Raw genomic sequence first — 25,268 nt, forward strand, 5'->3', positions numbered from 1 at the left:
ATGATTTTTGTGTGATTTTGTTGTCAGCACATTCAACTCTGTACAGAACAAAGTATTCAATGAGAATATTTCATTCATTCAGATCTGGGATGTGTTATTCGAGTGTTCCCTTTATTTTTTTGAGCAGTGTATATAACTAGGAGGCTATGAACAGCAGCACTGTTCTTAGTTTTGAAGCAGAACCATTTATGAGCAGTGTATATACTTATGAGACACTAGGGACCCATGCCATCAAGTGACATCGGTAGCTATAGCATTTTCATTAGTGAGTTCACCTGTGTCTAGTGCTATGTCGTAACCACTGCAGCCAACCGCTTTAATAAAGCATCCAAATAACCAATTTTACTTTATCACATCTGCTCTATAATTGAATTATCATTCAGAAATACTGTTGGACAGAGTTAAAATAAAACTTTTTCTTAAAGGGAATGTGTCATGTCCCGAAACGCTATTAACTTGCAGATATAGGGTTAATCTGCAGGTTAATAGCGTTACAATGCTTTGCGGCTGCCTTACTTTCAGTCATAGGCAGGATACCTACAGTCATTGCTCACAGAATTGTGAGCAGCAGCTGTAAATATGCCCTGGTACTTTGATAGCACACTCAGCAAGCGATCTGTCAAGTGCTTACAGCTGCTGCTCATTATGTACGGAGCGGGGACGCCTCTATGACTGCAAGCTGGCGGCTCCTGGGAGTAATTAAGTTAATTTTCTCCCAGTAGGTGCGCTTTCAGTAATTTGGCCTTGCAGCATTGTAAAATAATTAACCTGTAGATTAACAGCATTTGGGGACGTAACACACTCCCTTTAAAGCACCACTCCAGCGTTTTGTTTTTTTCAGTGCTGGAGAGGTGCTTCGAATTTAAGGTCCATACTCACCTGCCACCTACTATACTCACCTGCCACTGTCTACACCTTTTTGTTGGTGCTGCTCTGGTACTGTGGCGCCATCTTGTGACCACAACGTCTGACTGGCCAGAAGTAATGTCACAAGCTCTCAAGTCTAAGAGTCAGTACGAGGCTCCCAAACTTGCATTGAAAAGTGTCCGCCGGCTCTCTCCAGTAAACACTGTGGTGATCCGGCAGGTCACAAATTGCTGAAGACCAACTGGAGCGGTGGCGATAGAAGGTGAAGACGGCGGCAGGCAAGTATAAGACTAAGGTCACGAACCTTAGATTAGGAGCAGCAATAAAATAAAAAAAAACACGCCTGAGTTGTGCTTTAACTAGTTGTGACTTGGTTCTCTAATCTCCAAGAGAGATCCTACAGCTTAGAATCAACTCAGCTTTATGTAATCACAATGTGATCTACTATACAATCAATTCGAAGCTCCCACATAATACAGAATATGTCATATACCTTGGTGAAGGTGGCAGTTTTGCCCTGGACAGGAGTTCTTGACGTTATCTGAAGCTGCTGACTCAGTGGAACTAGCTTCTCAATCTCCAACAAGAGTAAAGGTTTGTCATCATCTTCAAGCTGTGTGGCCGTAAGATATAGAATTTTACAAACAATTGCGAGGCACATGGGCTCCCAACCCTTACAGGTATAACAAGGAAGAAATCCTTTTATTTGCACTGTACTCCACTGAACATTCCCAAGTGCCTAAAACATAATATTAGGGCCACTGTTGAGAGGATGCACACCAAAAGTGTATTGTAGAATGGAGTTCTTGTCGTTCAAAACATCCAATGGGACATCACACTCATTTTCATGATCAATAATGTTCTGAAATAAAAATATTTTTCTGCATAGGTTCACATCGCAGTGCATTATTAGGATGACTGCAGCCCCAGTGAGGGAGTTTCCTCCTCAGGAACCTAGCAATAAAGAATTGCCCTTTGTTGATCAAGAGCTTTGATTCATTTTGCCAGACCAATAATACCAGCTCTTCATGGAGCATGCTAGCAGAACACCGTTCTATTTAGGGAGAAGAGGAGGGCAATACCGCTATAATTTAGAGGACAAGACGTGCACTGGGCAAATTCTATTTGTAAAGTTAATACAGTGAAACTGCAGGATTTGTGGATCTAATGTATCTACATTCTGGTAATATCCTGCTAGGGTCTTGGGGCAAAAGTCAATGACTCCATTCTGTGGGAAAGGTTTTTCACTGCAATGTTCATGGATCTGAAAAGAGTAGCATTCAAAAGAGATGTCGTATTCATGTGTGAAGGTATAGGGAATGCAGCGGATTTATCAAATGATAAAAGTGCCATGTGTAACCACACTACACTGCTCTATCAACCTGGCATACATGTATGTGCTTGTAGAAAATGCACACTAATATTTAATCACCTGATTAGAAAAAGTGTGGAGAACTGATGAAAGCTTTAACCCGGCTGCTGCAAAAACCTAAGAAAAAAGCAAAAAAAAGAACTTTAATTTTATATTCTGTAACCTGCGGGTTGATAAACTATACCATAAAAGGATTATATGTGATTAATAACCAGCTCTGCATGTTTCCCACTAAAACACCTTTTTACTGGGTTAAGGAGAGATCAATGGCAACAAATGTGGAAAATATTAAGGAAAGAAATAATGGATAAAGTAAGGAATGAGCAATGATGAGACAATGAGTGAGGATCTGTGAGCTGCGCTCCAATTAATGACCAGAAAAGAGACAGAGATGCTTTTGCAAAGTTCATTCTTGTCATTTATGAGTCTCCATCATGTATTCCCCACTTCTTACAATGCACAGTGACAGGTGATCTACATATACAGTACAGTTCTCTTGCTTTTGTCGGGCTCAACATAAAACATCAAATAAGTTTGTAACGTGCCAACACCGCACCATCCCCCTCAAGTTAAAGAGGACCTGTCACCAGGTTAAACATGGCCAGTTTTTGTTCTTATTTTATTACTGCTAATACTAGAAGTGCAAGCAGTCTGACTTATGAACATCCGACTTGCATACGACTCATTTTTAGAGATGTAAGATGTAAAAACGCACCAAAAAATTAATAGCAAATTGTCCGACAGCACGATTTCTCGCCATCCTCAGTCACACACCGCCTCTCTGGCCTCTTCATTATAGGCCAGGCATGTTGTAAGGCTGCGACGTTGTGAGATAAGACACGTAGCACGATCTTATGACACGCAGTGACCTCAAAGGCTTGGACGTTGGCAAAGTCCAAGCCTATAGCGAAGATTAAATGTGGTGGAAAACAGAGAACCGGAGAGAGGTCAGCGATGAGGTATTAGCTATTATTTTGTCATGTTCTAACTTGTATACAAATTAGGGTTACAAACCTACAGAACCGATCTAGCTCTCAAGTCGGGGACTGCATGAATTGTTTTTTTCCCATTTAATCTGTCATATGAGTCTAGAGATATGGACAGTTTTTAATGGGGGGCACTGCTTACATGATTTCTTTGGGGGGGGAGGGGGTGTCTTTAGGCTGCTCTGCATAATTACCTGAAAAAATAAAAAAGTGGTGCAGCAGGAATTAAATATGAGCAAAAACTGGCCACTTTTACTTGGTGACAGGTCGTGTTTAAGAGGTGAACAAAGACAGGGCAGTAGAGCCATAGCCTGTCTTCATATGATTTTTTTTCCATTTACCAAATACCCACATATAACATGTTTTGTGTGTTATATCTTCTTGTATTGCTCTAAGAAATGCATGACTGAGTTGACAAATGGGTGTTGCCATTTGCCTTGTCAATAGGGCATGTCCCGACACTCTGACACTGTCCAATAAGTGCTGATAAGGTGAAAATATGTGGGGACACACTATTTGGACGATGGTAACACTATTGTCAACTTAATCATACATGTCGGTTAAGTATGATACAATCTGCAATTAGACTGGTAATAGAGCCTCTGGTGCATATGTGAACAATGCCCATCCTTGAATGAAGAAGCAATGTGGATCAGGCTTACCTCTGCTTGATGAAATAAGTCCTGGGTAGTCTTTAATAACCCTTCACCCCTGCAGATCAAAGCAAAAGCATGTTCATAATAAAATATAGTGAAAAAAAAGTTTTGGTAATTGGGATAATGATTGTTCTATATTTGTAATAAATAGTATGTTTGCAGCCTCTCTAGGCTCTCGATAACCGCTACTATATACTGCGCAGAAGATTTATTAATGCGTCTTAGGTCTTAAAACTGCAGTAAGTAAAAAATGGTGTGTCCCAGAGCTAGGACTTGTTCTATACATGTTAGATAAATAGATTTTTAGATCAGCTTTGCTATCAGTGTGGCAGAAACCGAAATATAACCCAGTTCTGATCTTCTGTAGATTTGCATAATAACTTATGATACTAGTTATAGTAAATCTGTAAGGCAGCAGGAGGTCAAGCCTCGTTCCAGTAAGCCCCACCTACTATTTGGAAGGATCATAAGGTCAGCCTAAAACCACAATGTCACAAAATGTTTCCGTAAATGCAAGTTATATAAAATGTACAACCAGGGCTGTGGAGTCTGTAAGCCAAACCTCCGACTCTGACTCCTCAATTTCCACGACACCGACTCCACGACTCCAACTCCCTCATACATGACTCATGTTTAAGTGATAAATTTACTGTAGAACAGATTCATCTCCGCTAAAAGTCTAGACCCTTAGATCAGGAATAGAACAGACATTTATAGGACATTTCATAACTTTCCCAAATTCTTATGAAAAAAATATTCCACCCAAACTGCATTGAAATACTGTACCCAATTTATTATATATTTTAGGAGTTGGAGTTGGTCCATTTTATTCCAACTCTAAGACTCCAACTCCACAGCCCTGTGTACAACTTTGGGATGTCAGAAAAATTGGTGTAAAACCATAAATAAATACATTCCCCTTTAGTATCCAGTGTTATTTGTTTAACACAATGTTGTGCTTTTGGGCATTGTGATCTCCATTTTACCATTTTTACACTGGTCTCCCTCCTTGTTTTTAATGTGCATATTTGTGTGTCACTGCTTTATTAAAAAAAATTATGTATTTTATTCTACTATTCATGTGCATTTGTATATTGAGGATCTGCTGTAGGTTCTGTACTATATTATTATTATAGCGCCATTAATTCCATGGCGCTTTACATGTTTAAAAGGGGTATACATAGTAACATAGTTTTAAGGTTGAAGGAAGACTAAGGCTGTATGCTCATGATGCGTTTTTTAAGCGTTTCTGCAGCGGCAAAAACGCTGCAGAAACGCTTAAAAAACGCTTGGTAGAAGGCCTGCCATGTTCCCCAATGATAATCCACATGTGCTGTGCACATGCTGCGGAAATTTCCGCTGCGGCTTATTATTGCGGAAAAAAACGCAGCACTACCAATTATTTTGCGGAAGACCTGCGTTTTCACTGCCATTGACTTTCATTGGAAAGCATGGAATCTGCATCACTGTATATGTAGATGCGGAATCCAAACGTTTCAATGTGCGGATGGTACCCGGGTCTGGTGGACAGGAGACTCTCCTCCGGACCCGGGTACCATAGAACCAGTAAAAAAAAAAAAGAATAAAATAAATATTATATTTACCTTCTGATGGCCCCCAGTGTGCTTGGCTCTGCTTGCCGGCAGATCGCGGTGGACTGAAGGACCTGCGCTGACGTCATTTAGTCATGTGACGGCAGGTCCTTCAGTGTCGTGTACCGCGAGCTGCTGGCAAGCCAGGACGGAGCGAATAAAGACTGTGGAGGCCATCGGAAGGTAAGTATAGATTTATTTTTTTATTTTTTACCATTCTTTAAGGTCACACTATATAAATCCATGCCGGTTGCATGGAATTATATATAGTGTGACCAAGTTGTCAAGCACTTTCCAAGTGATGCTAAAATCGCTTGGAAAGCACTTGACAACCCGCATGCGGAAATGCGTGTGAAGAACGCTTCACATCCGCTTGTCCTGGCAGGAAAAACGCATGTACAATCCGCATGTACAATCCGCATGCATTTTTTCTGCCAGGGAGATGCAAAAACGCTCAGGAAAAAATCCGGAGCATTTCTGCATCGTGGGCACATAGTCCATCTAGTTCAACCCATAGCCTAAGGCTAACATGTTGATCCAGAGGAAGGCAAAAAAAAAACATGCGGCAAACACTAAGGTCCACATTGGGGAAAAAAAATTCCTTCCTGACTCCATACGACAATCAGACTGGATCAACGCCTTATCAAGGAATCTAGTATTTATAACCTGTAATATTGTACTGTTCAAGAAAGGCATCCAGGCCCTTCTTAAATTTTAGCAGTGAATCACTCATTACAACATCATGCAACAGAGAGTTCCATAGTCTCACTGCTCTTACAGTAAAGAATCCGCATTTGTAATGATTAAACCTTCTTTCCTCCAGACAAAGAAGATGCCCCCTTGACCCCGTCTCAGAGTAAAAAGATCAGTAGAAAGGTCTTTGTACTGTCCCCTCATATACTTGTACATAGTAATAAGATCACCCCTAAGCCTTCGTTTTTCCAAAGTAAATAACCCCAAGTGTAATAGCCAGTCTTGGTATTGCAGACCCCCAGTCCTCTAATAACCTTGGTCGCTCTTCTCTGCACCCGCTCTAGTTCAGCTATGTCTTTCTTATACACCGGAGACCAAAACTGTACACAGTATTCTAAGTGTGGTCGCACTAGTGACTTGTATAGAGGTAAAATTATGTTCTCCTCATGAGCATCTATGCCTCTTTTAATGCATCCCATTATTTTATTTGCCTTTGCAGCAGCTGCCTGACACTGGCCACCAAACGTGAGCTTGTCGTATACCAATACACCCAGGTCTTTTTCAGTGACAGTTTTGCCCAGTGTTTTACAATTAAGCATATAATTATACGTTTTATTTCCTCTGCCCAAGTGCATTACCTTACATTTATCCCCATTAAAGCTCATTTGCCATCAGCCCAAGCTTCTAGTTTACATAGATCCTTCTGTAATATAAAATTGTCCTCCTCTGTATTGATTACCCTGTAGAGTTTAGGGTCATCTGCAAATACTGAAATACTACTCTGTATGCCCCCTACAAGGTCATTAATAAATATGGTAAAAAGAAGCGGACCCAATACTGACCCCTTTGGTACCCCACTGTTAACTGTGACCCAGTCTGAGTGTGTTCCATTAATAACCACCCTTTGTTTCCCATCATTGAGCCAGTTCTTAACCCACATACATATATTTTCCCCTATCCCCATTGATCTCATTTTATGTATCAACCTTTTGTGTGGAACCGTATCAAAAGCTTCTGAAGTGTCCATATACACAACATCCACTGCATTTCCTTGGCCCAGTCTGGAACTTACCTCTTCATAAAAGCTGATCAGATTAGTTTGACAGGAACGGTCCCTCGTAAACCCATGTTGATATTGGGTCATGAGGTTATTCTTCTTCAGATACTCTAGTATAGCATCTCTTAGAATACACTCAAGGATTTTACCGACAGTACATTGTGTGCAGAATTATTAGGCAAGTTGTATTTTAGAGGATTATTTTTATTATTGAACAACAACTATGTTCTCAACCAACCCAAAAGACTCAAATATCCAAGTTTAATATTTTTGGAAGTTGGAGTGTTTTTTTTTTAGATTTGGCTATTTTAGGAGGATATCTGTTTGTGCAGGTAACTATTACTGTGCTGAATTATTAGGCAACTTAATAAAAACCAAATATAATCCCATCTCACTTGTTTATTTTCACCAGGTAAACCAATATGTGTACACAAAATTTAGAAATAAACATTTCTAACATGCAAAAACAAAAACCCCAAAAATTACTGATCAATATAGCCACCCTTCTTTATGATGACACTCAACAGCCTTCCATCCATAGATTCTGTCAGTTGCTTGATCTGTTTTCCATCAACATTGCATGCAGCAGCCACCACAGCCTCCCAGACACTGTTTCGAGAGGTGTACTGTTTTCCCTCTCTGTAGATCTCACATTTTATGATGGACCACAGGTTCTCTATGGGGTTCAGATCAGGTGAACAAGGGGGCCATGTCATTATTTTTTCTTCTTTTAGACCTTTACTGGCCAGCCATGCTGTAGAGTAGTTGGATGCATGTGATGGAGCATTGTTCTGCATGAAAATCATGTTTTTCTTGAACTATACCAACTTCTTCCTGTACCACTGCTTGAAGAAGTTGTCTTCCAGAAACTGGTAGTAGGTCTGGGAGTTGAGCTTCACTCCATCCTCAACCCGAAAAGGTGCCACAAGTTCATCTTTGATGATACCAGCCCATACAAGTATCCCACCTCCACCTTGCTGGCGTCTGAGTCGGAGTGGAGCTCTCTGCCCTTTACTGATCCAGCCTCTGACCCATCCATCTGGCCCATCAAGAGTCACGCTCATTTCATCAGTCCATAAAACATTTGAAAAAATCAGTCTTAACATATTTCTTGGCCCATTCTTGACGTTTTAGCTTATGTTTCTTGTTCAAAGGTGGTAGTTTTTCAGCCTTCCTTACCTTGGCCATGTCCCTGAGTAGAGCACACCTTGTGCTTTTTGATACTCCAGTAACGTTTCAGCTATGAAATATGGTAAAACTGGTGGCGGAATGGCATCTTGACAGCTTCACGCTTGATTTTCCTCAATTCATGGGCAGTTATTTTGGGCCTTTTTTGGCCAACACGCTTCTTGCGACCCTGTTGGCTATTTGCCATGAAACGCTTGATTGTTCGGTGATCACGCTTCAAAAGTTTGGAAATTTCAAGACTGCTGCATCCCTCTGCAAAAAATCTCAGAATTTTGGACTTTTCAGAGCCCGTCAAATCTCTCTTCTGACCTATTTTGCCAAAGGAAAGGAAGTTGCCTAATAATTAAGCACACCTTATATAGGGTTTTGATGTCATTAATCAACACCCCTCCTCATTACAGATATGCACATCACCAGATTTACTTAATTGGGAGTTGGCTCTCAAGCCTATCCAGCTTGGAGTAGGACAACATGTATAAAAAGTATCATGTGATCAAAATACTCATTTGCCTAATAATTCTGCACACAGTGTAAAGTTAAGCTCTGTTCCATTCGATTCCAAGAAAAATATGTATTTGGCCCAGCCCTGGATGAAATCCTGGAAAAGGCCTTGGACAGGAAGAAAACCCTTCCCGAACAGAAACAGGCTAAGAAACGTTTCTTTCGGCCTTCCCAAAGTCACCCCTCACAGTATAGAGGAAAGGGAAAATCTAGGCGCTGGAGCTATCCTAAAGGCGGCAAGGGCCGCAACATCCTTGTACCCCAGCAACAACACCAGCAGCAGGACAGGCAATGACTTGGTCCGTGTAGGGGGGCGTCTCTCAAATTTCTTTCCCCAGTGGCGGACAATATCTTCGTGCCAGTGGATCCTCAATACCATCGAGGAGGGTCTTCTATCGGAATTCGAGAATCATCACCCTCAGATCCTGAGGGTCACGTCCTTTCCTTCTCGGGGGGCTCAGAAACTATTGGTCGCCCTAAAAAACCTTCTGAATTCGGGAGTGGTGTCTCTGGTCCCCCCTGGCCGGGAGGAGACGGGTCACTACTCAAAAATATTCCTAATACAGAAACCATCAGGGACCCCACACATCATAATCAACCTGAAGTCCCTAAACCATCACATCAAATACAAACGATTCAAGATGGAGTCTATAAAATCAACTATTCCCCTAATAGGCAAAGACTTCGTCATAGCGACCATAGATTTAAAAGATGCGTACTAGCATGTGCCGATTCATCCGTCCCACAGGAAGTTCCTGCAGTTTGCAGTCCTCAGGGACAATATAACAGTTCACTACCAGTACAACGTAGTGCCCTTCGGCATCTCTTCAGCACCCCGGGTGTTTACTAAGATTATGGAAGAAGTCATTGCACTCATCCAGAAACAGGGCGTCTGCATAATTCCATACTTGGACGACTTGTTGATTGTCGCTCGTTCAGTGGCGACTCTCAATCTTCACGTCTCTATAACCTTAAAAACCCTTCGGTCATTAGGTTGGGTTCCAAACCTAAAAAAGTCGGAACTCCTCCCTTCATCAAGGAGGAAATTCCTTGGTGTCTTACTGGACTCCAACAAACAGATGTCCTTTCTACCATTGGAGCATCAGACAGCTCTCAGATCGAAAATCTCAAATTTCAGACACCAAGAGAATCCAACGTTGAGAGCGACAATGTCTGTATTGGGGTCTATGACAGCTTGTATCCAGTCGGTGTCGTGGGCCCAGGCCCACTCAAGGCCCCTCCAGGATCATATCCTAAGATCCTGGAACAGACAAAGGGGACTCACTAAACAAACGGTTCAAAACCCCCGGTCAGATAAAAGCTTCTCTTTCTTGGTGGCTAAGTTCCCGAACTCTTCAGAGGAAGATTTCTTGGACCCAGGACCCTCTAATTACATTGACAACAAACGCCAGTTTACGAGGCTGGGGAGCTATGGTGGCCCAGATTCCCCTTCAAGGCAGATGGAATCCCGAGATCAGTGCAAGATCTTCCAACTTCAGGGAGCTAATGGCGGTAGAAAAAACGCTCAGAGCGGCAGTCAACCTAATCCAGGGTTCTCACATCAAGATTCTCTCGGACAACGTGACTGCAGTTGCCTTCCTTTGTCATCAAGCAGGTACGAAGGTACACAGCCTTCAACAGATTGCAGCCAAATATTTTTTTGGGCAGAACAACATCTATCACTTTCAGCAATCCACCTGAAAGGCTCAAACAACGTTCAAGCATACTTTCTAAGCAGGAAAGATATCCAGCCAAGAGAATGGAGCCTGAATCCTCAGATTTTCCAGTCACTAGTAGCAAAATGGGGTCTCCCCGAGGTAGATCTCTTTGCCAGTCGGTTAAACGCAAAACTTCCCCTCTTCTTTTCATTGGACAGACGAGACAATGCCATGAATTTGGATGCACTAGCCCATCCCTGGCATTTCAAGCTAGTCTATGCGTTTCCTCCAATACCTCTGATAGCAAGAACCATCCAGAAAGTCCGGTTAGAGAGTGGCAACAATTCTGGTGGCCCCTCTGTGGCCCAAAAGGCCTTGGTTCGGGGCCATCACAGAACTCTGCCTAGAGGGTCTGGTGGTACTACCACAGGTCAACAACATTCTCTCTCAAGGCCCGCTGTTCCATCCCAATCCTCAGTGGCTAAACCTGGCAGCCTGGTTACTGAAGCCGAGATCTTAAGATCCAAAGGTCTCTCGGAAGAAGTTATAAAAACTCTTCAGAGTAGGAAACCAGTAACCAATGCAATAGATGGCAAAATATGGAAAAAATTACTATCATGGTAAGCCCCGGATATTCCTGATACCTCACATCCCAACATTGCTCGGATCCTTGATTTTCTACAGAGTGGATTGGAGTTGGGTCTCAAACCCAGCACTCTTAAGGTGCAGATTTCAGCCCTAAGTTCCATATTCGACCAAGATTTGGCCTCTCATAGGTAGATCAAGAGTTTCATAACTTCAGCACTCAGACTTCACCCAAGAATTCAGTCTCAGGTCCCATCCCATAGGATCTAAATGTGTTACTCAAGGGTTTAACCCTCTCTCCCTTTGAGCCTCTATCCTCTAGCACAATACAGACTCTCTCTCATAAGACTGCCTTCTTAGTAGCCATCACTTCAGCACGGAGAGTAGGAGAACTACAGGCCCTTTCTATCAGAGAACCTTACATGAATGTGATCGATGATAGAATTATTCTTCGCCGGGACACTCCTTTCTCCCAAAGGTAGTTACGGATTTCCATCGTTCCCAGGAAATCATCCTTCCCTCCTTCTGCCAGAAACCTTCCAATTCAAAGGAAGCAGAATTCCACCTCCTAGATGTCCGCAGAGCTGTCCTTTATTATCTTCAACAAACTGAGTCTTGGAGATTGGATGGGAACCTATTTATACAGCACTCAGGGCAGAACAGAGGAAGGAAGGCAGCTAAATCCACTATAGCAAACTGGATCAAAAAGGCAATTGGGGAAGCCTATAACAACAAAAAAGATGAATCCACGGAATGCCTTCTACCAGATCCACATCAACTTCATGGGCCGAAAGAGCGGGCGCTTCTACTGACCAGATTTGCAGGGCGGCTACATGGTCTTCTCTTCATATGTTTTCTAAGCATTATAGATTAGACTTAACATCCACTAGGGATTTAGTTTTTGGTAGGAAAGTCCTACAAGCTATTGTCCCTCCCTAATAAAATATCATTGGTATTCCTCCAATGCTGTCGTGGAAGGCGTATTGAGAAAATAGAATTAGTCCTTACCAGTAATTCGGTTTCTAGAAGCCTTCCACGACAGCACGAATTTCCATCCCTATGGATTCCATATAACTGTCAGGTAACCATTTTCCAGGTGATCTTGGTAAACACTGGGGATTGATGGTGGGGAGGGGCTTTTAAACTCTCTATGTTCCTTTCCCCCAATAGGGCGTGGACAACATCCTCCAATGCCGTCGTGGAAGGCTTCTAAAAACTGAATTACCAGTAAGGACTAATTCTATTTTTAAGGATGATTTTACATATAAACACCCCCCCCCTCCCTCGTTTGTTTGTACGGTCATTTCTGAACAGACTATAGCCCTGTAAATTAACTGCCCAGTCATGGCTCTCGTCCAGCCATGTCTCAGATATCCCCATCATGTCATAATTATTTTCCAACAAAATTAATTCTAATTTCTCCATTTTGTTGGTGAGGCTTCTGGTATTAGTGTACATGCATTTTATGTATCTCTCTGTACCTGTTTTCCTTCTATGTTGACTGTTCTAACCCCACCCCCATTTCTTTGTTTGTGTGGACACTACCTGCACTATCTTCCCCTCCTATAAAATGAATACCTCCCCCCCCAATCCCTAGTTTAAACACTCCTCCAACCTTCTAGCCATTTTCTCCCCCAGCACAGCTGCACCCTCCTCATTGAGGTGCAGCTCATCCCTAGCGTAGAACCTGTAGCCAACTGAGAAGTCGGCCCAGTTCTCCAGGAACCCAAACTCCTCCTTCCTACACCAATTCCTGAGCCACTTATCTCCCTAATCTCCTGTTGCCTCTCTGGTGTGGCACGTGTACAGGCAGTATTTCAGAGAAAACCACCTTGGAGGTCCTTGCTTTAAGCTTGCAACCTAATTCCCTGAAATCAACTTTAAGGACCTTCCAACTACCTCTAACTTTGTCATTTGTGCCAATGTGCACCATGACTGCTGGGTGCTCACCAGTCCCTCCCAGTAATCTGTCAACCCGATCAGCGAAGTGCTGGACTCGAGCGCAAGGTAGGCAGCACACTGTTCGACGATCCCTGTCTTTGTGACAGATTGCCTTATCTGTTCCCCTAATAATTGAGTCCCCCACTACCAACACCTGCCTGGCCTGCCCTGCTCTCCTATTTCTCCCCTTACTGGAGCTGACACTCCTCCGGCTACCAGAGGACATGCCTTGCTGCTGCAGTGCTACCCCTGAAATGACACCTCCCTCATCTTCTGACTTTGCAAACTTATTGGAGTGTGGCAGATCAGGACTAGCCTCCCTCGCACTCTTCCCATAGTAAACAAGTACAATATGTACAAGAAACATTACTAACCAACATCATAAGAATATTGTCTCAGACGCTCACTACAGTTATACAGGTTTCCTCCAAAGACACTACTGTGGTTACAAGGCTGGTCTTTTTATATACTTTGTATTTGTACCTAGTGCTGCAGAATGCTGACAGTTTGTAATTTACTCACTGTCACCATTATTGACTAGATACCAAACTTCGCATGTGACTATCCTCATTCTTTATTTTGGATGATTCTGTCACATACCGACTAATCTTTTAATGTCTAGAGACTAGTCGTAATGTCACAACTGGCAGCCTAGTCTCAGGCAGACCTCCATACTACAGCACTGCTTCACCTGCACAAACACTGGAAGTGATTCCAGTACTTGCGCAGTAAACCTTTAAATTCTGCTGCTGTAGTTGTACCGTGTGTTAATACAAGGCAAAGCTAGCCTAGAGTTTGCAGACCAGCGCTGTATTAATGGTGAGAAGTCAGCTGATTGGAGAGCGCACTTCAATCAGCTGTAAGCAGGGATATCTCCAAGTATATTCACAGTGTTGGCTGGCACTTATGCAAGGAATGCCATCTCCATGCCAGCACTGTAAATATACATACAGACATCCCTTCTATCATCTGTTTCTGCATTCATACAGTGCAGCACTGGCTGGCTCTTATGCAAGGCATAACATGCCAATGCTGTGTGAATGCTGAAATAACTGGCAAGAGGGATGCTGCGGTATATTCACAGAGCTGGCATGAAGATCGCACTCCTTGCATAGGAGCCAACCAACACTATGAATATACTTGGAGACATTCTTCTTACAACTTAAATCAGCTCCGTCCAACCAGCTGATTTAGGGTTCACACAATGCTGACATGAGGATATCATCCCTTGCATGAGCCAGCTAGCGCTGCACTGAATGAACACAGAAAAGTTTACATAATATATTATATATACACACACACTGCTCAAAAAATAAAGGGAACACTTAAACAACACAATGTAACTTCAAGTCAATCACAATTCTGTGAAATCATCCTGTTCAGTTATGAAGAAACACAGATTGTGAATCAATTTCTCCTGCTGTTGTACAAATGGGACAGACAACAGGTCGAAATGATAGGCAATTAGCAAAACAACCCCTATAAAGGAGTGGTTCTGCAGGTGGTGACCACAGACCATTTCTTTTTTTTCTCATCCTTTTTGGCTGTCGTTTTGGTCACTTCTACATTTTGTCATTGCTCTCACCTCTAGAGGTACAGCATGTGGCGGTGTCTACAGTACAACCCACAGAAGTTGCTCAGGTAGTGCAGCTCATCCAGGATGGCACATCAATGAGAGCTGTGGCAAGAAGGGCACGGTGTCCAAAGCATGGAGCAGATACTGGGAGACAGGCCAGTACATCAGGAGACGTGGAGGGGGCCTTAGCAGGGCAACAACCCAGCATCAGGACTGGTGCATCCTCCTTTGTGAAAGGAGGAGCAGTGCCAGGGCCCTGCAAAATGACTTCCAGCAGGCCATTAAACATCCATGTGTCTGCTCAAACTGTCAGAAACAAGACTCCATGAGAGTGGTGTGAGGGCCCAACGTCCACAAGTAGGTGTTGTGCTTACAGCCCAGAATCGTGCAGGGTGATTGGCATTTGCAAGAGAACACCAAGATTGGCAGATTCCACATTGGCGCCCGATGCTCTTAACAGATGAGAGCAGGTTCACACTGAGCACATGTGACAGTCTTTAGACACCGTGGAGAATGTTTTGCCTGCAATATCCTCCAGCAAGACCGGTTTGGCAGTGGGTCAGTAATGGTGTGGGGAGGCATTTCTTTGGAGGGCTGCACAGCCCTCCATGTGCAAGCCAGGAGGTACCATGACTGCCATTAGGCACCGGGATGAGATCCTCAGACACACTGTGAGACTTATGCAGGTGCAGTGGGCCCTGGGTTCCTTCTGATGCATGCCAATCCTAGGCCTTATGTGGCTGAAGTGTGTCAGCAGTTCCTGCATGACGATGGCATTGATGCTTTGGACTAGCCAGGCCGTTCCCCAGACCTGAATCCAATCGAGCACATCTCATATCTATCTATACACATACATACACGCGCACGCACGCACAGTACAGTACAGACCAAAAGTTTGGACACACCTTCTCATTTAAAGATTTTTCTGTATTCAAGACTTTGCAAATTGTACATTCACACTGAAGGCATCAAAACTATGAATTAATACATGTGGAATTATATACTTAACAAAAAAGTGTGAAATAACTGAAAATATGTCTTATATTCTAGGCATTCTCTTGATGAGCTTCAAGAGGTAGTCACCGGAAATGGTTTTCACTTCACAGGTGCGCCCTGTCAGTGGGATTTCATGCCTTATAAATGGGGTTGGGACCATCAGTTGTGTTGTGCAGAAGTCTGGTGTATCCACCAGACTTCTGCACAACACAAGCACAACACAAGCTTAGCTGATAGTCCTACTGAATAGACTGTTAGAACTTGTATTATGGCAAGAAAAAAGCAGCTAAGTAAAGAAAAACGAGTGGCCATCATTACTTTAAGAAATGAAAGTCAGTCAGTCCGAAAAATTGGGCAAACTTTGAAAGTGTCCCCAAGTGCAGCTGCAAAAACCATCAAGCACTACAAAGAAACTGGCTCACATGAGGACCGCCCCAGGAAAGGAAGACCAAGAGTCACCTCTGCTTCTGAGGATAAGTTTATCCGCGTCACCAGCCTCAGAAATCGCAGGTTAGCAGCAGCTCAGATTAGAGACCAGGTCAATGCCACACAGTTCTAGCAGCAGACACATCTCTACAACAACTGTTATGAGGAGACTTTGTGCAGCAGTCCTTCATGGTAAAATAGCTACTAGGAAACCACTGCTAAGGACAGGCAACAAGCAGAAGAGACTTGTTTGGGCAAAAGAACACAAGGAATGGACATTAGACCAGTGGAAATCTGTGCTTTGGTCTGATGAGTGCAAATTTGAGATCTTTGGTTCCAACCACCGTGTCTTTGTGCGACGCAGAAAAGGTGAACGGATGGACTCTACATGCCTGGTTCCCACCGTGAAGCATGGAGGAGGAGGTGTGATGGTGTGGGGGTGCTTTGCTGGTGACACTGTTGGGGATTTATTCAAAACTTAAGGCATACTGAACCAGCATGGCTACCACAACATCTTGCAGCGGCATGCTATTCCATCCGGTTCGCGTTTAGTTGGACCATCATTTATTTTTCAACAGGACAATGACCCCAAACACACCTCCAGGCTGTGTAAGGGCTATTTGACCAAGAAGGAGAGTGGGGGTGCTACGCCAGATGACCTGGCCTCCACAGTCACCAGACCTGAACCCAATCGAGATGGTTTGGGGTGAGCTGGACCGCAGAGTGAAGGCAAAAGGGCCAACAAGTGCTAAGCATCTCTGGGAACTCCTTCAAGATTGTTGGAAGACCAAGACCATTTCTGGTGATTACCTCTTGAAGCTCATCAAGAGAATGCCAAGAGTGTGCAAAGCAGACTTGTGTGAGTACGTACACACAAGTGATACTGTACCTTAAAAAAGTATTTATACCTCCCATGGACTTTTCCACATTTTTTTTTGTTACACCCTGTGATGAACCGCACTTCGCAGCCCCGCCTGATGTCACTATTATGTCGGAGGGATCACACGGTACGGTCTCCCCACTTTCACCAACATGATGTTCCACACCACCTGGGGATAAACTGTGCCAAGATGACCTTGTGTAACAGACACCCCCTGTCAATACGGGCACAGGAAGGCACGGGAAGTGAGAGAGGGAAGCCCAAGCAGCAGCTGGTGTGGCACAATGCTCGCTCACAATCCTGACAGGCTGAGAGACCCCTTTCACTAGCACCAGTGAGACAGAGCCCTGCCAGCCTGGTAGAACTGCCACTAGTTCCTTCTTAGATATAAGACCGATCCATCAATGTGTTAATATTGGGCCAGAAACCAGCCCCGGTAGCATGTGAAGTTAAACCGAGAACACGGACGCTTGGATTTGTGGATCGAGATAAAAGAGAAGCCCAAGGTTAAATTATATATTTAATCACCTTAAGGGCACACTAGACAAAACACTATATTACTACATACACAATGGTTATACATACACAATGGTCAGATATGCAAATACAGGTGGTAGTACACAAGGTATAAGAAGGTGAAACATGTCAGTTACCAGCTTGATGTTTGGCCTTATGAGCTGACCAAATAGAGGGTGTGGGGTGCCAGGGGTTTCCGGTTCCTTCCAACACTATGCTCATTGTGACCCCCTCAGAAGTGAACAGCAAGAGAGAGGAAGAGAGACAGCCACATGCCCTTACATAAGTATTTAACCCCTTGGTCGGTCACTTGCTTTCCCACTCCCCTGGGTTCTGGTAGCTGAAACTGCAAAACCTATGATTGAGTATAACTTCAAGGGAAGGTCATAGGGTGGCTGTTTTGGCGTAGTCAGATCCGGCCGGGCCCCCGTAACGCTTGGAGACCAAACACGGCTTCGCTACCTGGCTACTACGAGCCGTTCTACATATCTCCCCCACCCTGGGGTGCTAGAACGGATTGAGACCCTGGCAGGCATGTTCCAGAGATCTTGAAAATTTAACCGGTGTACAGCTAGGACATACGATAACTCCATAATCTCCTTATGTAATTCCCATCTGACTGAATTTGATTAAAGCAGTTACACAGCATAGGGCAGGGAGCTATCCTTATTTTGGTACAAGCTATCCTGCTGGGGGTGGGTTTTTTCTTTAAAGCAGATGAGGCTGGACCACCTGCTGAGCCAGAGAATTGTCATCTCAGACCGGGTATGATACAGTCAATTGGCATGAAATTATCCCCCATATTCGTCACACACCTACAAACTTAAATGTATTTTTTTGGAAATTTTATGTGATGTACCATCACAAAGTAGGACGCATTTGTGAAGTGTAAAGAAAATGATACTTTGTTTTCTAAATATCTTAAAAATATAAATCTGAAAATTGTGACGTGCATTTGTATTCAGCCCCCATGAGTCAATACTTTGTAGGACCGCATTTCGCTGCAAGTCTTTTTGGGTATGTCTCTATCAGATTTGCACATCTAGAGAAGCTGACTTTTTTTCTATTCTTTGGAAACTAGCTCTAGCTCAGTGAGATTGGATGGAGAGCGTTTGTGAACAGCAATTTTCACATCTTGCCACAGAGTCTCAATGGGATTTAGGTCTGGACTGTGGCTGGTCCATTCAAACACATGACTATGCTTTGATCTACACCATTTCATTGTAGCTCTGGCACTATGTTTAGGGTCGATGTCCTACTGGAAGGTGAACCCGCACCCTTGTCTCAAGTCTTTGCAGCCTCTAATAGGTTTTCCTCTAGGATTGCCTGTAATTAGCTCCATCCATCTTCCCATCAACTCAGACCAGCTTCCCTGTCCCTGCTGAAGAAAAGCATCTCCACAGCATGATGCTGCCACAACCATGCTGAACTATTGGGATGGTGTTTTCAGGGTGATATGCAGTGTTGGTTTTCCGCCACACATAGTGTTTTGCATTTAGCCCCAAAAATTCTACTTTGGTCTTTTCTCACCAGAGCACCTTATTCCATATTCTGTGTCCCTTACATGGATTTTTGCAAAGGGAACATCTTATGGCTTGCTTTAAAAATGGCTCTCTTTTTGCCATTCTTCCATAAATGCTACTTTTGTGCAGTATACAACTAATAGTTGTACTGTAGACAGATTCTCCCACCTGAACTGTGGATCTCTGCAGCTCCTCTAGATTGATCAGGGGCCTTTTACTGCTTCTCTAATTGGTGCTTTCCTTGATTAGGATGTCCGTTTCGGTGGATGACCATACCTTGGTACGTTTGCAGTTGTGCCATGCTCCTTTCATTTTTGGATGATGGACTGAACAGTGCTTTGTAAGATGTTCAGCGCTTGGGCTATATTTTTTTATAACCTCACCCTGCTTTACTCTTCTCCACAAGTTTATCCCTGACCAATCTGATGTGTTCCTCTGTTTTCATGGTGCTGTTTGATCCCTAATGTTCTCAAACAAACCTCTAAGGCCTTCACAGAACAGCTGTAGTTATAGTGAGAATAAATTACACACAGATGGACTCAATTTACTAATTATGTGTCGTCTGGATACAAATGGCCACTCAGGATTTTAATTTAGAGGTATTAGACTGCAGGATCTGAATACAGATGCAAGTCACAATTTTCTGATTTATGTTTTTTAAATAATTAGAAAACCAAGTATAATTTCCTTCACAAATACTTGCTACTTTGTGTTGGTATGTCACATAAAATCCCAATAAAATACATTTAAGTTTGTGGGTGTAACGTAAAAAATGAGGAAAAGTACATGATGTAGGAATACTTATTTCAAGGCATTGTATGTATAGAGAGGGCTGTGGAGCTTAGCAGTTTGGGCAGTTGTTCTACAGCCAGAATCTTACTCTGTGGCTGAGCTTCATAGTAGATCCTCAATTTCACAATATACTGCATTGCTGTAGTATTGCATTGTAATACAAGCGATCAAATGATCACGTTTAAGTTCTCCTGTGGAACTAAAAAATAAAGCGAATAGGTATTAATAAATGTATTTAAAAACATGTAACAAATATGTATAAGAGTTTATACCCCTAAAGGCCACGTGATTTTTATTTTGGCATTTTCAATTTGTCGTCCCCCCCCTTCCCCTTTTCCAACAGCCTAAAACTTTTTTTTATTTTTCAGTGAATATTGCAGTCCAAGGGCTTGATTTTTTGCAGGACAAGTTAAGCTATACTTACATGCAGCATTTTTGTACCAACAAAAGCTACTAGATTTCACAAGTCTCAAGCACATGCTTGTTTTTTTTCCTGACTGAATTTAACCCCTTCACCCAAAGCCTGTTTTTACCTTCCTGACCAGGCCTATTTTTTTAAATTCTGATCAGTGTCACTTTATGAACTTTATGAATAACTTTGGAACGCTTCAACGGATACCGGTGATTCCGAGACGGTTTTTTCGTGACATATTGTACCTCATGATGGTGGTAAAATTTATTTGATATGACTTACGTTTATTTGTGAAAAAATCTGAAATTTGGCGAAAATTGTGAAAATTTTGCAATTTTCTAACTTCATGTCATGAGTCGTGTCACACAAAGTAGTTAATAAATAACATTTCCCACATGTCTACTTTACATCAGCACAATTTTGGAAACCATTTTTTTTTTGGGTAGGAAGTTAGAAGGGTTAAAAGTAGACCAGCGATTTCTTTTTTACAACAAAATTTACAAAACCATTTTTTTTTTCACAAGGGTAACAAATTTGTTGTGCAAGTTGTGAGTATGCAGATACCCAATATGTGGAGGAAAACTACTATTTGGACGCACGGCAGGGCTTGGAAGTGAAGGACAACCATTTGACTATTTGAATGCAAAATTTTCTGGAATAGTTAGCGGATGCCATGTTGCGTTTGGGGAGCCCTTGATGTGGGGGTTTTCCACTGTTTATGCACAAGTGACAACATTTTGGAAACTAGACCCATCAGGGAACTTATCTAGATGTGTTGTGAGCACCTTGAGACCACATGTGCTTTACAGAAGTTTATAACGTTGAGCCGTGAAAAAAAAATAAAAAAAAAATCTGGCAAGAATATTTTTTAGCCCCAAATTTTGCAATTTCACAAGGGTAACAGGAGAAAATGGACCGAAAATGTGTTGTGCAATTTCTCCTGAGTACGCAGATACCCCATATGCAAAGCTCAGAAGGGAAGAAGCGCTATATTGTTCCAATTTTGCTGGACTGGTTTGAGGGTGCCATGTCACATTGGTAGAGCCCCTGAGGTTCCAGATCAGCCGAACCCCACATAAGTGACCCCATTTTACAAACTACACCTCTCAGTGAATTCATCTAGGGGTGCAGTGATCATATGGACACCACCAGTGTGTCACAGCATTTTATACCATTGGGCAGTGAAGAAAAAATAATTCAATTTTTACCACCAAAATTTTGTTTTAGCCCCAGAATTCACACTTTCACACTGAGAAATAGGTAAAAATGGCACCAAAATTTGTCCCATAATTTCTGCTGAATTTAGAAATACCCTATATGTGGCTAGGCAGTACTGCTTAGCCATACAGCGAGACTCGGGAGGGACGGAGTGATTTTTACCTACTGGAGCGCAGATTACTTTGCGGACTCCATACACGGAGCCCCTACGTGCTAGAAGAAGCAGAATTCCCCCTCAAGTGACCCCATTTTGGAAACTATACCCCTTTGTGAATTTACAGGTGTAGTGACGATTTTACCTTTTATTTTATACTGTTTTTGTCTTTTTATTTCACCCTTTCCAACCTTTTAAACACTGTACTTTTTTAATATTAAGTCAAAATTTTAATAAGTTCGTCCCTCACTGCTCTAACGTACCCATGATTTCGAGAAGATAAAATAGCTTTGCTGTACTATGGCTACAAGATAACACAAGTGGTGAACCGTTCAGGAGCTTGGGAAAGCTGGGTGAACATGTTAAACAGTGTGCAGTGTCTCGCTGGCCTGGTAAAATGGCGAGTGATAGCAGCGCAAAGTGTGGTGTGGATGCAAGGCCAAAAATGAGCTAAGCAAAGCCCACAAACGGTCCCATTGCGATAGCTGAGTGGACGAACGGGTGAGAAGCTTACAGTTGTATCCAAGGAACAGGTGTCATGAGCGAGTGGTGATTGCAACAGGGTAAATAGGCCAGTTTCTTTTTATTTTTTTTTGGAGGGGGGGGGGGGGGGGAGTGAGGAGTCTAAAAATATTTTTTTTCCATTTTGGAGTTCACCTTTACGGGATAAATATTTTTATATTTTATTAGTTCAGGCAATTACACATGCAACAATATCAGATGATGTGGTCAGCATGTTGAAGCCTGTTTAATGCTGCTGTCACTTTTCAAAGTGGGATTTAAGAGGTTAAACTGATACAATCTGAGCTATTTCAGACCACATCAGTGGCTGTAGGGTGCTAACTATGTATCACAGCAAGCACACACCTGTGCTGCATGGAGCGGGCTCTGTACCTGTACGACTGCCATAATTAAGGTAAAAACGAAAAACCAAACAAAAAAAATATTAAAGGATTAATCTCAGAATCACATTAATTTTAACAAAGCACAGTAAATGATTATTATGAATTCAATAGGTTGGCCTTAATAAAATTAGTTACTTTCTTGTACCCCCCTCTTGTGTGCTTCTCACTAGCCCCACCTCTCCGAGTTATCAATCAAATATAAGTGTTGAAATCACTCTTTTGAACTCTTCAGAGTGTCTTAACAGCTATTTTTCCACAGGACAACGCCAGACCACATGTTGCTTGTGCTACTGTGAGCAGCCTGCGTGGTATGTGCTTCCATGGCCTGCAATGTCTCCGGACTGGTCTCCCATCCAACACATCTGGGACGTCATTGGGCGGCAATTGCAAAGAGCTGCCAGCAGCAGATCTTGATGATTTCCCCAAGTGCATTTAGCGTGGCAGAACATTCCTCAGACAACCATTGGGATCAGCCAAGATGTCTAAGTGCTTGTTTTTCTGCATACGGCCCTGATACAGGATATAGAATAAACTGAGAGGTTTGGAAAATCTTGTTTCCATTCCCTCATCATCAATCCTGTGATTTCTATAACTCCATGACTTCTTGGGGTTGCAATTTCAATGTTGAGTTTATTATGAAGATAGGAAGAAAACTGTTTTTTCAGTTAGACTCATAAAAGAGCCTTGAAACACTGTAATGCAAAGCATGATCATATGAAACGGAAAATATTTTATTAGGTAAAGCGGCATCCTCTTTAGAAAACCATCAGAGGAAAGTCAAGAGACTCTAAATGCCGGTTATACACTTTTCTGGTTACACTACACTACAGCTAATGAACAGAAAAAGATTAACTACTACAAACCACTCAACGACTTACAACATCAAGGGGTCTGCATATTGCTCCGCAGTGGCATTTTAGGACATCATTGTTGAGTAAGCAGCTGCACAGACATTGTACAGCTGCAGGAGAGGAGAGCTTATTACCAACTCTGCCTTCCTGATCACTACAGACGCAGTGCATAAACAAAACATGTATCCATATAAATATAATTGTTACAGAAAGTGCAACATGAATTGAAATTTATTTTAGTGGTTCTTTTTGGTCATAAAAAAATATGAAAAACAGACTTATTTTCTTTATTTTTTAAAAAATTAATAAAAAGAAAAAGAAAAAAAATTATATAAAATTGACAAAAATACACTCCATATATAAAAAAGGAGGCAAAATTTCTTTGAATATCCAAACGAGCAAAAATTTTGGAGCTCTTAAGCATGTACGAAAAAATTGGCCCCAATGAGGATTTACTTTGATAACAGTACGTTTTCAAAAACAAAAGTCCAAGCGGAATTTAAATGATATTTGTATATAGAGGTTAAAGTGAAATATATGCGTACCTTGTAAATAGGTACATCGTGTAAGCCATACTAGACATGGTCTGCCCGTGCCTAACTAGCTCATTCTCTTGGTCTTCCCATTTTTCGGCTTCAGAATCCACATCTGAGGTGAGTAAACGCAGCTCTAATCCTTGCTTGGAGATTTTTGCCTGCTCCTGTAAGAAAATACATTCTATTAGTAAGTGTAGTACAGGCAAGTAGACATAACTTCATTTTATCTTATGCTTTAGATCAGGGCTCCTCAAATGTTTTCTACTTGGGCCTCGTCAGACAGACCAAGATGATGCATGTAGTGAAAGTTGGATATTCAAATATAAAATAACTCCATTTTCCTTTTTTTAGTCTTCTGATCCCAGTATAACATTAAAATAAGTACAAAATCAAGTCAAGCATGATTGCGGCTGCCATAAACCAAAACTGCCTTCAGCTGCATCTCGCCACCAACTAGGGGCACCTCAGTGGTGAGGGCAGCCTCTCCGTTTGAGAAGCATTGCCAGATGAATAGCTGGCTGTACAACCGGAAATGATGCAGTGAAACCTGCTCATAGAAACTGTCCATTCTTACAGGTACTGAAACACTAATATTCCTAACACTACTGGTTTATGTGGCATGGAGTGTGTTCTATGGTGGAAGAAGATGAATGAGTTATGTAGGAGGAGAAAGGTTACACATCCTATTTGTAGAGGTCAGGACATAAGAACATCTTTCAATACATTTTCAGGTTGTGGGATTGCAAATATTTTATAGCCATAATGAAGCACAATTTCACTTAGGAAACAGCATCCAGGATACAATTATGGCACACACAGATCAAACATAACAGGCACACGACTTAAAGTAGGTGCATCTCTTGCTGTGCGTGCACCAAATAAAATCAAATCAGGCGAGCAATTTGCACTATAATTTGCAGTATTATTTATTTATTTAGCGCCATCGATTCCATGGTGCTGTACATAAGAAGGGGTTTCATATCAAATACAGATATCACTTAAACAAACTAAAAATGATAGACTGGTACAGGGGGAAAAGGACCCTGCCCTTGCGGGCTTACATTCTACAGGAATGTGGAAGGGGACAGTAGGTTGGGGGGGTTGCAGTAGCTCCAGTGTTGTTGAGGTGGCAGCAAGCAAGGCAGGCTGTAAGCTTGTTTGACGAGATAGGTTTTTAGGTTCCGTCTGAAGGATCCAAATGTGGAGGCTATCGGACGTGATGAGGCACAGAATTCCATAGGATGGGGGATATTCGGGAGAAATCTTGGTGGCGATTGGGTGAGGAACGAATAAGTGTGGAGGACAGAAGATTACGTAAGGGAATATATTGGGAGATTAGTTCAGAGATGTACGGAGGAGAAAGGTTATGGATGGCTTTGTAAGTCAA

At 42.4% G+C, this 25,268-nt stretch overlaps 1 protein-coding gene across 1 annotated transcript in view; it reads right to left on the reverse strand.

Moving 5' to 3' along the window:
- Positions 1–25,268, reverse strand: part of CTNNAL1 (catenin alpha like 1) — a 250,875-nt gene that overhangs the window by 4,305 nt on the left and 221,302 nt on the right. The window contains exons 14-17 of the mRNA XM_073678608.1: positions 23,891–24,045; positions 3,888–3,936; positions 2,300–2,356; positions 1,361–1,480 (exon numbers count right to left, since the gene is read on the reverse strand). Of these exons, the coding sequence (XP_073534709.1) occupies positions 1,361–1,480; positions 2,300–2,356; positions 3,888–3,936; positions 23,891–24,045 (381 nt within the window). The remainder of the gene's footprint in view (positions 1–1,360; positions 1,481–2,299; positions 2,357–3,887; positions 3,937–23,890; positions 24,046–25,268) is intronic.

Source organism: Phyllobates terribilis, unplaced genomic scaffold (assembly GCF_046119375.1).
Source record: "Phyllobates terribilis strain yellow unplaced genomic scaffold, ASM4611937v1 Scaffold_4__5_contigs__length_816908805, whole genome shotgun sequence".
In the NCBI taxonomy this organism is placed as follows: Eukaryota; Metazoa; Chordata; class Amphibia; order Anura; family Dendrobatidae; genus Phyllobates; species Phyllobates terribilis.